Raw genomic sequence first — 11743 nt, forward strand, 5'->3', positions numbered from 1 at the left:
GCAAAATGATAACTCAAACTTCCCTTTATTATCATTTAAATACAATTTTATTGCACATTATTACATAATGACAAACAAAAAGAACGTAGAAATACACGAATCACCATATCCTTTTATTCCCCATCACAAAAAAATGTAAATAGTAAAATAAAACCCACACCACCATCAAACACAAGGGAATCATATCTCAACCTTGTAAAGAAAAAAAAAACAAGAGAAAAAGAAATCCAAAATTAGCAAAAGAGAAATCCAAAGACAAGAACCATGAAGGATGCGATTGCAGCAGTTGGTGTAAACAGCGAAGCACCCGAAGTTGGGCTGGGTGCAGGGGGGTCCACGGCAGCTGCCCTCCCAACAACAAAGGAAGCCATCACTGCAGAGATCATCACAATTGTGAAGATGCTCAGTTTCTTCTGGGATGCCTCCATTTTTATTATTATTATTTTTTTTTTGGGAGAGGATTGTGAAGAGTAGAGGGAAATAAAGGGAAGGGGTATATATTTATAGTAGGATGAATGTGAGTCCAAGATTAATTATCGGGGGGTTTGTTGAAAGTTTGAGTTAAATTTGGACAGAAAGTTGTGGGGGAGAGAGGAGCACGTGGTAGCTATGGGTGTGGACAGAGCGTTTGCCGGGCAAAGACTGTGTCATAGAGAGCTGGCGTGTGGGGTCTACTTTTACTTGCGTTACAACCGTCCAAGTACTTGGAAAAAAAAAAGAAGACTCAATCAGTTTGTTGAAGTTAAAAGATAGAATTTATCATATTCAAGTCAAGGTGGAGATTTGTGAGAGTGACTTGCATAAGTCGACAAATGCTGCTTTTTAACCTTGCGACACCTTAGACAATTTTTGCAACTCTAGCTCAGCCTTAGCTCCTCTGTTTCACCTATCAAGTCGTCTCCCTCATTTGCCTATGAAAAGGGTTGTGAAGCATGAGGAAATGACATCGGGACGGAAAGGAGTTTCAGAGAAGAGAGAGATAGAAAGAATTAATTTACATAGTGGTTCATTCTAGAGTTTTAAGGGTTCGTTCGGCAATCTATTAAAACGGGACTCATTTAGAAAGAACATTATGGCCGTGTTTTCTAATCAAAAGAGTCGACTGAACAAAACATCAGGAAGAGCGCGTCATGTTTTGTTGAGTTATAAGTTATAACCAGCGATGATAGAGTTGCCAAACTATCGTCATCATGATATTCATAAATTTTTTGTAAACTTTTTAACTTGAACCTTAAGAAACATTTGAACCCAGTGCTCTTTCCCTTTTCTTTTTTTTGATCAGGAAGTTGTAGAAGTCATGTCCTTGAAAAGTTTCCTGGTCAGAAATAAGAACCAGCGACGAGTTTGATGCCAAGGTTGATTTTCAAAGATCAACCCCAACTCCAACAGCTCATTGCTCTGCGTAGTCTTATGTCTAATTATTTCTCTCAAGTCTTTTCCCCTTCATTTTCCTACCTGTCCTGTTAAGCATCATTGATAATGAGCTGGCCAACAACAATAGAAATCAACATCCTAACAAACCCAAAAAAAATCTCGAAGACTCGGCCTTATTTTACTCATAAATTGTTTGTTACCATCACAACATAGAATTCTCATCTGCAGCTAATTGAGCTTCCCCAGTCCCTTGAAGCTTCACAATTGTACGACCCTTGATATTGACCACCGGATTATATATTGACTGCTGTTGCTGGAATCCCTCTCGTCCCCTACAATAAAGCCATTCACGTTACAAAGTTTTATAAAAATAATCCCTACAAACAAATGGAGGAAACCAATAGTCTCTGAACTGCAAATATGTACATTTAGAATCTGTTTCTTTAGCCTCTCAGACTTTCTTATATGAACATATTCGATACGGTCGACGAATCACAGTCTACGGTCTTCTCTAAAAAAAATATGAACATACTCGAATGGAACAAACTGAATTGGATCGTGCATTTCATAGTCGATTGATACAAACTTTTGATGTTTTGAAGGCAGATATAGTTTCATGCAACAAGATAAAAAATTAGTCAAAACTGTAACGCACTAAGAGCTTGCAGAAAAATTGATGAACAGACATTTTTTACCTTATCACCATCATGGATTTGTGCCAGAGGCTCCCTCCTCTGATTTGTCTTGCATCCACCCAATATGAGCATAGTTAAGGAGGCAGCAACTACTCCTACAGAGCTCAGTACTCCAATTCTCGGCCACTTCAGAGCATTTTGATTATATCCCTTCACACAATCATTTCCATTACTCTCCACACCCTCAACCCCCTCCACTTCCTCCATTTCTTCTCCCTGAAACTCTGTACTTTCTGAGAACTCGAGTTCCGATTTCTCCTCCTCAAACATCTTATTTTCCTCGAGCTCGACTTCTTTAGTCTTTAACTGAATTTGAGGCACTGCATCACCATCTTCCGTGATCTCTCTTATCTCTTTCAACAGCTCGTCGCTTTGATTCTCGTCTATTTGGGCTACATTTGCAGCTTGATGTTGATCGTGTTCATGAACAAGACTTGAATCCTCCTGAGTTGCTTGAGAGTCGAAGAGATTGTTATCAGAGAGATACTCCCAATCTTCAAACCCCATCTCTAATAATGAAGCAAAGTCTTTTTTTTTTTAGAACTGCAGAGAGTGGAAGGGATGTACATATATATTTCTGGTTCAGGCTAGAATTATTGATGTTTGATCAAAGAAAGCAGATTATCATTATATGAGCAGGTAAGTTCAGCTCATGAGATATTTCCAGGGAAATATAAAGCTAATCAGGGTGCCTTATTACAAATGAGGCAGCAATGATCAATATAAATGAAAAGCTAAAGGTTTTGTCCTCTTTAGCCTTTTTGCCGAATTATTTGAACCTTTTCTTGAATTATGAGCGCCATATACTAGCACACAGATGAACGCTTCACATTGACAAAACCATATTGCTGATCTTAGCAAATACAGAAAAACTAATTATTAATATGAACATAGTTTCTTGAACTGTTGCAATCATCGATCGTGGCAACTTTAAAGAATCTCCAATTTCTAGACAGAAAAGAGCTCACCCACAACTCTATTGTGCATCAAATTTTAATAATCTTACAAGCTTCCAGTCTCAAATAATTTCAGCAGTTTGGGGGACTTCTCTGTTCTTTCTCCTCAGTTGAGCTGTCAAGAGAAATACATGCGTCTAGGAAAAGCTTAATTTTCAACTATGTGACATAAGAGCCTTTTTCTTCATGGAAAAACAAAAGGACGTTGTGAGGAAGCAGCACTCTAAACCACCAGTGATCAGCCAACTACATTGACCTCCAGAAATAAGTTTAAGCTGGCAAGAAATTTGACGCCAAGGTTAACTATATTTGTGAAGTTTTCATCTGAGTCATTTTTCATAGGCAGTCCTAATAATTAGATAATCGCATCGATAAAAGAGCAAAGTTTGGAAAGTTTTGAGTCATCGTAGATAACACACTTTATTTTAACTAAACTGATTAAGATATGTAAGTAACACATCTGAACAAAACGACAAGCTTGCCAAAGAAAATCAATCAAATTCTCTCGCATGCGAGGTACTAAGCAAGAAATTCCTATTAACCGAGTAATTAATATCTCAGAAATGCAACATAGAAGATGGAACTATTGCTAATGTAATGATCTCCTACACGGAAGAAAAGTGCAACTTGAAAAATTCAGCCTGCAACAATCTGCAGTACCTAAAAACAGAACAGAAGATATATAAGAGATTTCAATAATTTCATTGCAGTTAATAAATGTAGAGCCATCACTTTAAAGAATGCAAATTCAATTTACTCTCTCCAACCAAGTAAAATAACATATTGACATTATCTTACAATTTAACTGCAATCCATAACAAAATCAGTAAGTCACAACAACACTGTTAAGAAGTAGTAAACGTTGAACATTAGACAATCCCCAATTGCAAACTAACCACTTTTAATATACAGAAATGTCAAGTGCACAAAAATTTACAACCATGATGGTTTTAGCTCACATGTGCCCAAGCCAAAATGAGAAGAATCAGTTCCCATGAGAACCATACATACATAACACGAGAAGATGGCAGGCTCTACTTGTAGAGGTGCGTCAAAACTCTCCATTACCTCAAGCAACTCTCTCTCTCCTCTCACCAGAATCTCAGCCCCAAAAGTCGTTACAGGTCCCTTGAAGAAGAGGACTCACCCAATGAGACAGAAGCCAGTGATGAAGCCCAGACTCGAGCATTCTTAGCACCTTTCTGGAAGTTCGTTTTATTGCATAGCCTGAGCTTGCTCCAAAGCTTCTTTAGATCGATTACATGGAGAACTCGTTCCAATAGCTGATTCCACTCGCCAAAGATCCCCAAGTTCGTATGTAATGCATATACGAAGAAGAAAGCTTTGATGCGAGAGATGATCACAGGGAAGAAGCTAAGGAATGCCTTCAAGCAGATAAAAGCTAAAGAAAATGCCAGATAGCGTTCTGACACTATGATTTCCCTAAGAGAATGATCCCGTAGATTGAAAGGCATCCTGCTTTCTGAGCTAGGGGGTTCCTCAACAGAAAGATAAGCAACAGGGTCGAAACCTGTATGAAAATAAATAAATAAATAAATGGCTTGAAGTTGCATAGAAGAGAGGGAGCTATAAGTCTATTCACAGAAAGCAAAGTTTCTTGTTAGGGTTAAAAAGTAGGATTTTAACTTGACACTGTTCGAAATCTGAAACCGCAGATATAAATTATACACACTTCATACAATGGATTGCCTCCTCGATTTAGTAGCTGGCAATGCATCGAGAATAGTCTTGAAAGTAAAAGATACTGCTACAAGCAAAAGGATATCTATTATTTCTGAACCATGATATTCTTAACAAAATCTTACATTAGCAACTTTTTGGAGATCTTTATGATGGGTGAATGCATCAATCGGTGGGAAAATAAAGGGCTTTCACCCTGTGGATTTAAATGATAGAATGAAAAAATATTTGAACTTCAAAGAAAGGACCGATCTGTGAAAAAATAAAGAAGTTCCACTATGTGGAATTCAAAGATGGAAGGAAACCAATATTTGAGCTTTGAAAGGCCTGCAATGGCACATATTATAATTATTCATACCAAAATAGCTTATTTATTTATTTGGATTGCAGAAGGCCCGCAAGCTCTTCCAATCAAAGGAGGAACGAAGACTGCTGTGAACAAAGTACATAAAAAACTGAAGATATAGATTAACAAAATATATTGCAATGCAAAGTTATATATTTATAAATTTATGTATGTGCTAGTACTAATTTCTTTACAGCTTTTTCATATATTAATTGAAACCAATAACCTTATAGGTTTAACTATGAAATCACTAAGCTTATTGGTGCGAGTTTCTAAATGCTAGAAATATATTATCATGCACAGAAACCACAAACAACAAATGAAATTGGCGGATCTTAAGTTACAAAATCATGCACTTAATCCTTTAAAATGAAGTACGTCAGCCTATATCTTAACATGCAAAAAGCCTAAAGTAAAAACAAACCTGTCGTTGCTTTGTAGAATTCCACCAGTGAATTGAGATTTTTTGGTCCATGATACTGCATTTTTGCTGTCCTGTTGGCTATCAATATAGACGGAAAGCTATGGATGCCATACCTTGAGAAAACACTGCGGACAATTTCATACTTGTGTCACTTTCAATCCAAATCCAAACGGATAAAAGGAATGTATCATACAACAACAAATGCAAGGGGTTTTTACTCATCGTGCCTGTACCTCGGCATGGCAGAAGATTCTTCAATAGTCAGGTGCCTTATTTGTGGGAACATGGAGCTGAGAGCATCAAATGTTGGTTGAATTTCCCTTGAAAACGGACACCAAGATGCATGAAATAAAATTGAATAGTAAGCATTTCCCTGAGCATGCCCCAACTCTCTGTCAAGTCTATCTCCGTTCACCTAACAAAAAGAAACAGAAATCTCAGATTTGTCATAGCAATGCTCAAGTAGCAAACTTACCATATAGGAAGATTTCCAAAAAAAATAGCATGCACTACAACACATACCAATACCCACACCAAAGCAACTCCATCCCATGTTGAATAAAAGGGAAGAAAAAGCAATAAGCATATGCACGCACATACACATGTGAAGACAAAATTTTTGAAATCCAGGAATTTGAAAATGGCGGCAGAAATGTGAAAGCCACCAATGTAAAATGAAGCTAAAATGACCAAAACCTTATTTTGAGTTTCTAACTATTTCTAACCAATCCTACCCAATACGGATAAAACCCAAAAGATGGTTACTTCTGGTTCAAAATTGATACAAGAATATGGTAAACCATTCTGAAGAAAGAGATAAACTATTAGTAAAAAGACAGGGTTTTAGTGACAGAGTAATCACGTCACAGAAGAAGCACCTGAGTGGCAACTTAAGCAAAAGAGGAGAAGAGGAAGTCGTACAAAAAAATTTCACTGTTAACTTTCTTCTTGAAACCTTGAAGATCATCTCACCAAGTAGAATCCTCAATATATAACAGCATCTTTTTGCTATAGATAATATACCTACCCCCCTCCCCTCGCTACTCATTCTACTATCATTTTCACTTCCCCTTCCCTCTTCCAATAGATTGTCTGGTTAACCTGAAGTGCATACTTCACATTTTAAACCCTTTGTTTTATGATGTTTCCACCAGATATGGCACTTATGTTGTGGACTTGTGCTCTCTTCAATAAGACTATAGATATCATACATGTCTGCCAAATTTAAGTAATTAGACTGTTATTAGACTTTAATCTTATATCCATTTTTATAGTTTAACGTATTATAGTCATTTATATAAGCCAAATGATGATGGTCTATGGATTTGAAATTACATGTTACAGCCTTTGAGATTCTAACTTAACAAAAGCTTATTTCATATGCACTAAAACATGCCAGAACTAAAACATGTTTATGCAAATGCATACAAAAACAATAAACCTGAACTGACCTTTAATATACAACTCTTGTCATAAAGTTCCCCAATAGCTCATACAACACCATGATTACCCATTTGGGTAGTTCTTGAGAACAAGATAATCAGAGCAACTATTCCATGCACACATTTTGCTCATATCTAAAACCTTTACACACTGCTTTCAAACTAAAATATCTAGTCATCGCTGTAGCTGCATATGCTATGCTGTAGTAAGGTTCTCGTACAAATCTTACTTATCAAATCATCAATACCAGCATCATCTTAAACCAGTCACTTCAACTAAGTAATGCTTTCATGTTGGAAATTAACCTTGAGAATAGGCTTTCACATAGGAAATTAATCCTGAGAATAGGTTTAACCAGTCTATAGAAACTGATTAAGTGCTAAGGTAAAGCTAAATAGTAGTGATAAGAGTGCCCAGTAGTTATACTACTCTTGTACTTCTACACATAGGGGCCTTTTCCAGAAAATTTCAAGGAGAACATTATGAATTACGACAAACCCTGCTTATTTGTGTCTAGCAGTATAAGAGTAGTACAACTCTTATAGAGATGGAATTCCAGAGCTAAATGCTTATCGTTTTCCAAAGCTAAATGCTCAAAGAGGTTTTTCATGGATAGAGATAGAATTCCATCCTCAAGCGTAGAAGCGAAGACAGATTCAGGGTAAGAGCTGACAAGATTAAAGAAATAGTCCAGGTAGAAGAAAAATGGGGTACCATATTCAGGCGAAGAACCAATACTTATTTTAAATAATTCGAAGAAATCTTTAAAAACATATTAAACGAGATCAGCATCCTGAATTCTCTACTAACTGCAGCAGCTCTTACACTGCACAGAACATGGTGAGAGAAAATAGGCTAACAGTTGAAAACATGAGAAAATGAATATGCAGCAAGCCTTTCCCGTCTCCAACTTCTCCTAATCTCCTGAAGATTTTTCCACCTATAGCTAACAGCCAATGATGTTCGATAAAAGATAGCAGGCGACGGTATATAGCTATTGTTAAGGCTTCAATTTCAGTATGATAACTTTGCAAGTAATAAGTCAAAACGCGAAGCTCTATGATATAGCAGAACCAATCATAACTCCGGATTCTAAAAGGGTACTTTCTATTAACTTAAAAGGTTCATACTTAACCCTCAAATGAAGTAAAGCAATTCACGCGGAAACGTCAAACATAGCATGCATGCGAAAATTAAAGCTCATATGCATGGATTTAATTGAGGGGGGGGAAAATCAAGGCACGCAATCATAATTTCAATGATAAACAAGTTGGTCTTCAACGGTAAACAAGCTAATCAAAACGACAAAAAGCTTGGGGCAAAAGCACGGTGCATCATCAAAAGTGTCTAAATTTTCACCAGTTACTGTGCGCCTCTCCAACAATTGCAATAGAACTGTTAATCATATTGCAAAGAAAAGGGGCAAATTTTTCTCGAAATCAACGGAACCTTAAACTCAAATCCCTAACTCCCAAAAAATCCAATCTATCCCAAGAATTACGCCCCAATCCACCTAAATGCACAAAAGATTCAACCTTTTATTATAAAATGCCATAAGCCCCTTTCCTCATTAAAAAAAAAACAGAAAATTGGGGAAAGTTACCTGCTCAGGCGAACACCGCTCGATCCAAATAGGGCACTGCGATTGGACGCCATGGACGAAGGAATCGACACCAGAACGAGGGCAACGAGACGAATCAGCGACCGATCCGTCAACAGATAAGAAAACGATAAATAAAATCGAGAGAAAACGAAGAAAAAAATCCATCCACAAGTTCAAAATTCCAAGAAGAAGGGGGAGGAGAGAAGGGGAAACTGCAGGAAATCTTTTGGCCTCTCTTGCGATTTCTCTCTCTCTCTCTCTTCCTGCTAATTTTTTTGGAGAGATTCTCTCTCTCTCTCTCTTCTTTTTCTTACTTTTTTATTTTATGGTTTTCAAAATGCAAATAAAAGGGCTCTCCGCTTTTCTAAGCGATATAACATGCGAAGGCGGTGACTTTATATATAATGCTTCACAGCGGTGAAATGATACCATGATATTTTCTTTATGTTACAGAGCTTAGATGCACAGGGCCCACTTGGATTTTTTTTCCCTGTGGTTTTTAATTAAACACCTGAAAAAGTATTTTATTTTGACGGTGGGGTCATAATGGCGAGAGGGGCACTATAGGCACACTATCAATCACACCATCAACCACACCTCCTCTCCTGCTACAGTACAGCGGACCCCATATAAATTTTTTTTAAATTTTTTATATGGGCTCACTGTACTGTAGCAGGAGAGGAGGTGTGGTTGATGGTGTGCCTGTATCATTTTCCTAATGGCAAATCTTACAATTTGGTCAAACATCGCATTTTGAGGGGCAGTGCTGTATTTTGCAACTGTAACTACTTATTTATCTAAAGTTGTAAATAATTACACCCTCTTATTTTCTTCAACTATTTAGGAAGTACTCTACATCACACTATGAAGAATCCGAATCTCAAATCTTCGGATTTATGATGATAAGTATATTATCATTACCGTATAATTTAAATTCCTTACATTTGGACAAGACACGTGAAAATTTGCTAGGAGGATGAAATCCAGTGTAGTTCGTGCAAGAACGAAGAGTGAATTTTTGAAAATTGCATAACAAACACAAAGCTGGTAAAAGTTATTCTTACATGACGAATTCCTATACTTAATAAAATTAGTCTTACAATTTATTTTTTTATTTTAAAGAAAAAATATCATTCAGGAGAACATGGCCGATAAATTCAAATAATTTTTTTTTCCAGTCTGTCGTGAAGCAGCTAGCCTGAGAAAGCTTAATTTGGAGAGAACGTATCATCATCATCGACAACAACAAATAAAAAAATAAAAAAAAATAAAAATCGCAGTTTGTTTTGGACCAGACTGCAAATGTTTGCTTGTTGTTCTGAAACACTTGGATATCAACCAGTTCAATGCCGTGGGTAGGTGGTATTTTATTTTTGCTGCTCTTGAATGAACTCAGAACCCTTGACGTTCGTGTACCTATAAATATCATATCCCTGGACATAATAAGCAAACAGCAGTAACAAGAGATTTTACTTATCCAAATATTGGACAGAAATATATTTGGTAGCTTGTCTATGACCAAAGCGAGCACGTCCAACCAAAATATTGGCCTTAATTGTAAAGTACGTACGTATGTTTCTTCCATAAGGGGGTTATTGGTTAGTGTAATTTTGGGGTAAGTGAGATAATTTTTGGGACTTTATTTTTTTGTGTTATTTATTAGGACAATGAGATTGATTTCACTTGGTGTTATTCATTGAGACAATGAGATTGAGACAATTACCTCTACTTTTTTTTTAAAGTTATCTCACTTCTATACAAACTTTTTGTCCCAACCTCCAAAAATTACCCAATTCATAACTTTGGGATAATCATGAGGAAAATGAGATAATTTTGAAGAACTAATTTATTAAATATCTAATATGTGTTAATTGTATTATAATATATAATATATCTTAATTATATTATATTATAAAATTCTATTATTAAGTAAGATAACAAAATATTATATAATATTATCTAATATAACATTATTACATACCATTATTTCATATTGGTTAATAATATTTCATATATTATAATATTAGTATTATATTATTATGATATTACTTTATATTATTTCATATATGTTTTACTAGTTAGAATAAAAATATTATTGTAGTATTTTGTGATATAAAATATTGTATTATAATATAGTATTTTATATATTTATAATAACATATTAATTATATTATAATATAATTTATTATATAATAATTTACTATTTTCTATTATACTTTATTATATTAATTAATAGTCTTAAATATATTGTTAATATTATGGTAGTTACAATATTAAATAATATTTTATTACTATAATAAAAATTATAATAAACTACTATATATTAAAGTACGATAATATATATAATAAACTACTATATATTAAAGTATGATAATATATATCATATTAACATAATATAATATATTATTTAACAATATTTTCTAATTAATAATATTAAATATATTAATAGTACATTACGTTCATTATAAATATTATACTTTAATATGGAGTTATGTCATCAATTATTCTATATAAATTATAGTAATTATCTTAAAATAAAATAATTATATTTTTAGTAACAATATAATATTTTTAATAATATTAAATTAAATTAAATTAAATATTATAATATTTGATTAAATATTATAATATTGAAATATATTGTTTGTATATATATCAATTATTATATAATATATAATATTATTATAATATATTATATTATATTAATTAATAACTTTAAATAGAGTTATAATTAATTAGTAATTATAATATAATATAATATATTTTTGTATAAAGTAAAATAATGTATTATATTACAATATCATACCAAATAATATACTAAACCAATTAGGTAAATTAATTTACACTCAATTGATATATAAATATTATACTTTAATAAGGTGTCACATTATCAATTATCCCATGAATTATCAAATTAAAGTTTCAAATTGTCTCATTATCCTAAATTGTCTCACTTTACACCACTCAAAATATCCCAAAAGGATAAAATTGTTCCATTAAAATAATTCTCCCACTTAGGCACTGTTTGGCAACAAAAAAAGTATCTTATCTAAGAGCTTATGTCTTATTGACCTGGTCAATAAGCTAGTAGAGTTGTTTGGTGACCAAAAATAGAAGGAGATTATTTTGAAGATTGTGTCTTTTGCAAGTAGCTTTTGGAAAGCTACCTCAAGTAGCATTTGTCTTTGGGAAGGAGCTGCT

The 11743-nt window shown here is 34.2% G+C and overlaps 2 protein-coding genes across 3 annotated transcripts; both read right to left on the minus strand.

Annotated features, from left to right (window-relative positions):
• Positions 1574 to 2778, minus strand: LOC109820099. The gene is made up of 2 exons (XM_020386169.1): positions 2070 to 2778; positions 1574 to 1706 (listed from the first exon to the last, which is right to left on the minus strand). Exons 1-2 carry the CDS (start codon positions 2574 to 2576, stop codon positions 1668 to 1670), a joined length of 546 nt encoding a protein of 181 aa, XP_020241758.1. The 5' UTR covers positions 2577 to 2778; the 3' UTR covers positions 1574 to 1667.
• Positions 3778 to 8910, minus strand: LOC109820438 (5'-adenylylsulfate reductase-like 5). 2 transcript variants are annotated; one of them, XM_020386579.1, is made up of 4 exons: positions 8543 to 8910; positions 5724 to 5911; positions 5497 to 5621; positions 3778 to 4556 (listed from the first exon to the last, which is right to left on the minus strand). In XM_020386579.1, exons 1-4 carry the CDS (start codon positions 8705 to 8707, stop codon positions 4144 to 4146), a joined length of 891 nt encoding a protein of 296 aa, XP_020242168.1. In that variant the 5' UTR covers positions 8708 to 8910; the 3' UTR covers positions 3778 to 4143. The 2 variants fall into 2 exon arrangements, with proteins under 2 accessions (XP_020242168.1, XP_020242169.1); XM_020386580.1 differs by having other exon boundaries at positions 5730 to 5911; positions 8543 to 8908.

This window comes from Asparagus officinalis, chromosome 8, assembly GCF_001876935.1.
Source record: "Asparagus officinalis chromosome 8, Aspof.V1, whole genome shotgun sequence".
Lineage (NCBI taxonomy): Eukaryota > Viridiplantae > Streptophyta > Magnoliopsida > Asparagales > Asparagaceae > Asparagus > Asparagus officinalis.

Coding starts and splice junctions, on each gene's coding strand:
- LOC109820099 (XM_020386169.1), bottom strand. CDS start 2,576: ATGGGGTTTGAAGATTGGGAGTATCTCTCTGATAACAATCTCTTCGAC. Junction 1,707..2,069: donor AAATCCATGATGGTGATAAG/GTAAAAAATGTC, acceptor GCTTTATTGTAG/GGGACGAGAGGGATTCCAGC.
- LOC109820438 (XM_020386579.1), bottom strand. CDS start 8,707: ATGGATTTTTTTCTTCGTTTTCTCTCGATTTTATTTATCGTTTTCTTA. Junction 5,912..8,542: donor AGCGGTGTTCGCCTGAGCAG/GTAACTTTCCCC, acceptor TCTTTTTGTTAG/GTGAACGGAGATAGACTTGA. Junction 5,622..5,723: donor TCTGCCATGCCGAGGTACAG/GCACGATGAGTA, acceptor AATTGTCCGCAG/TGTTTTCTCAAGGTATGGCA.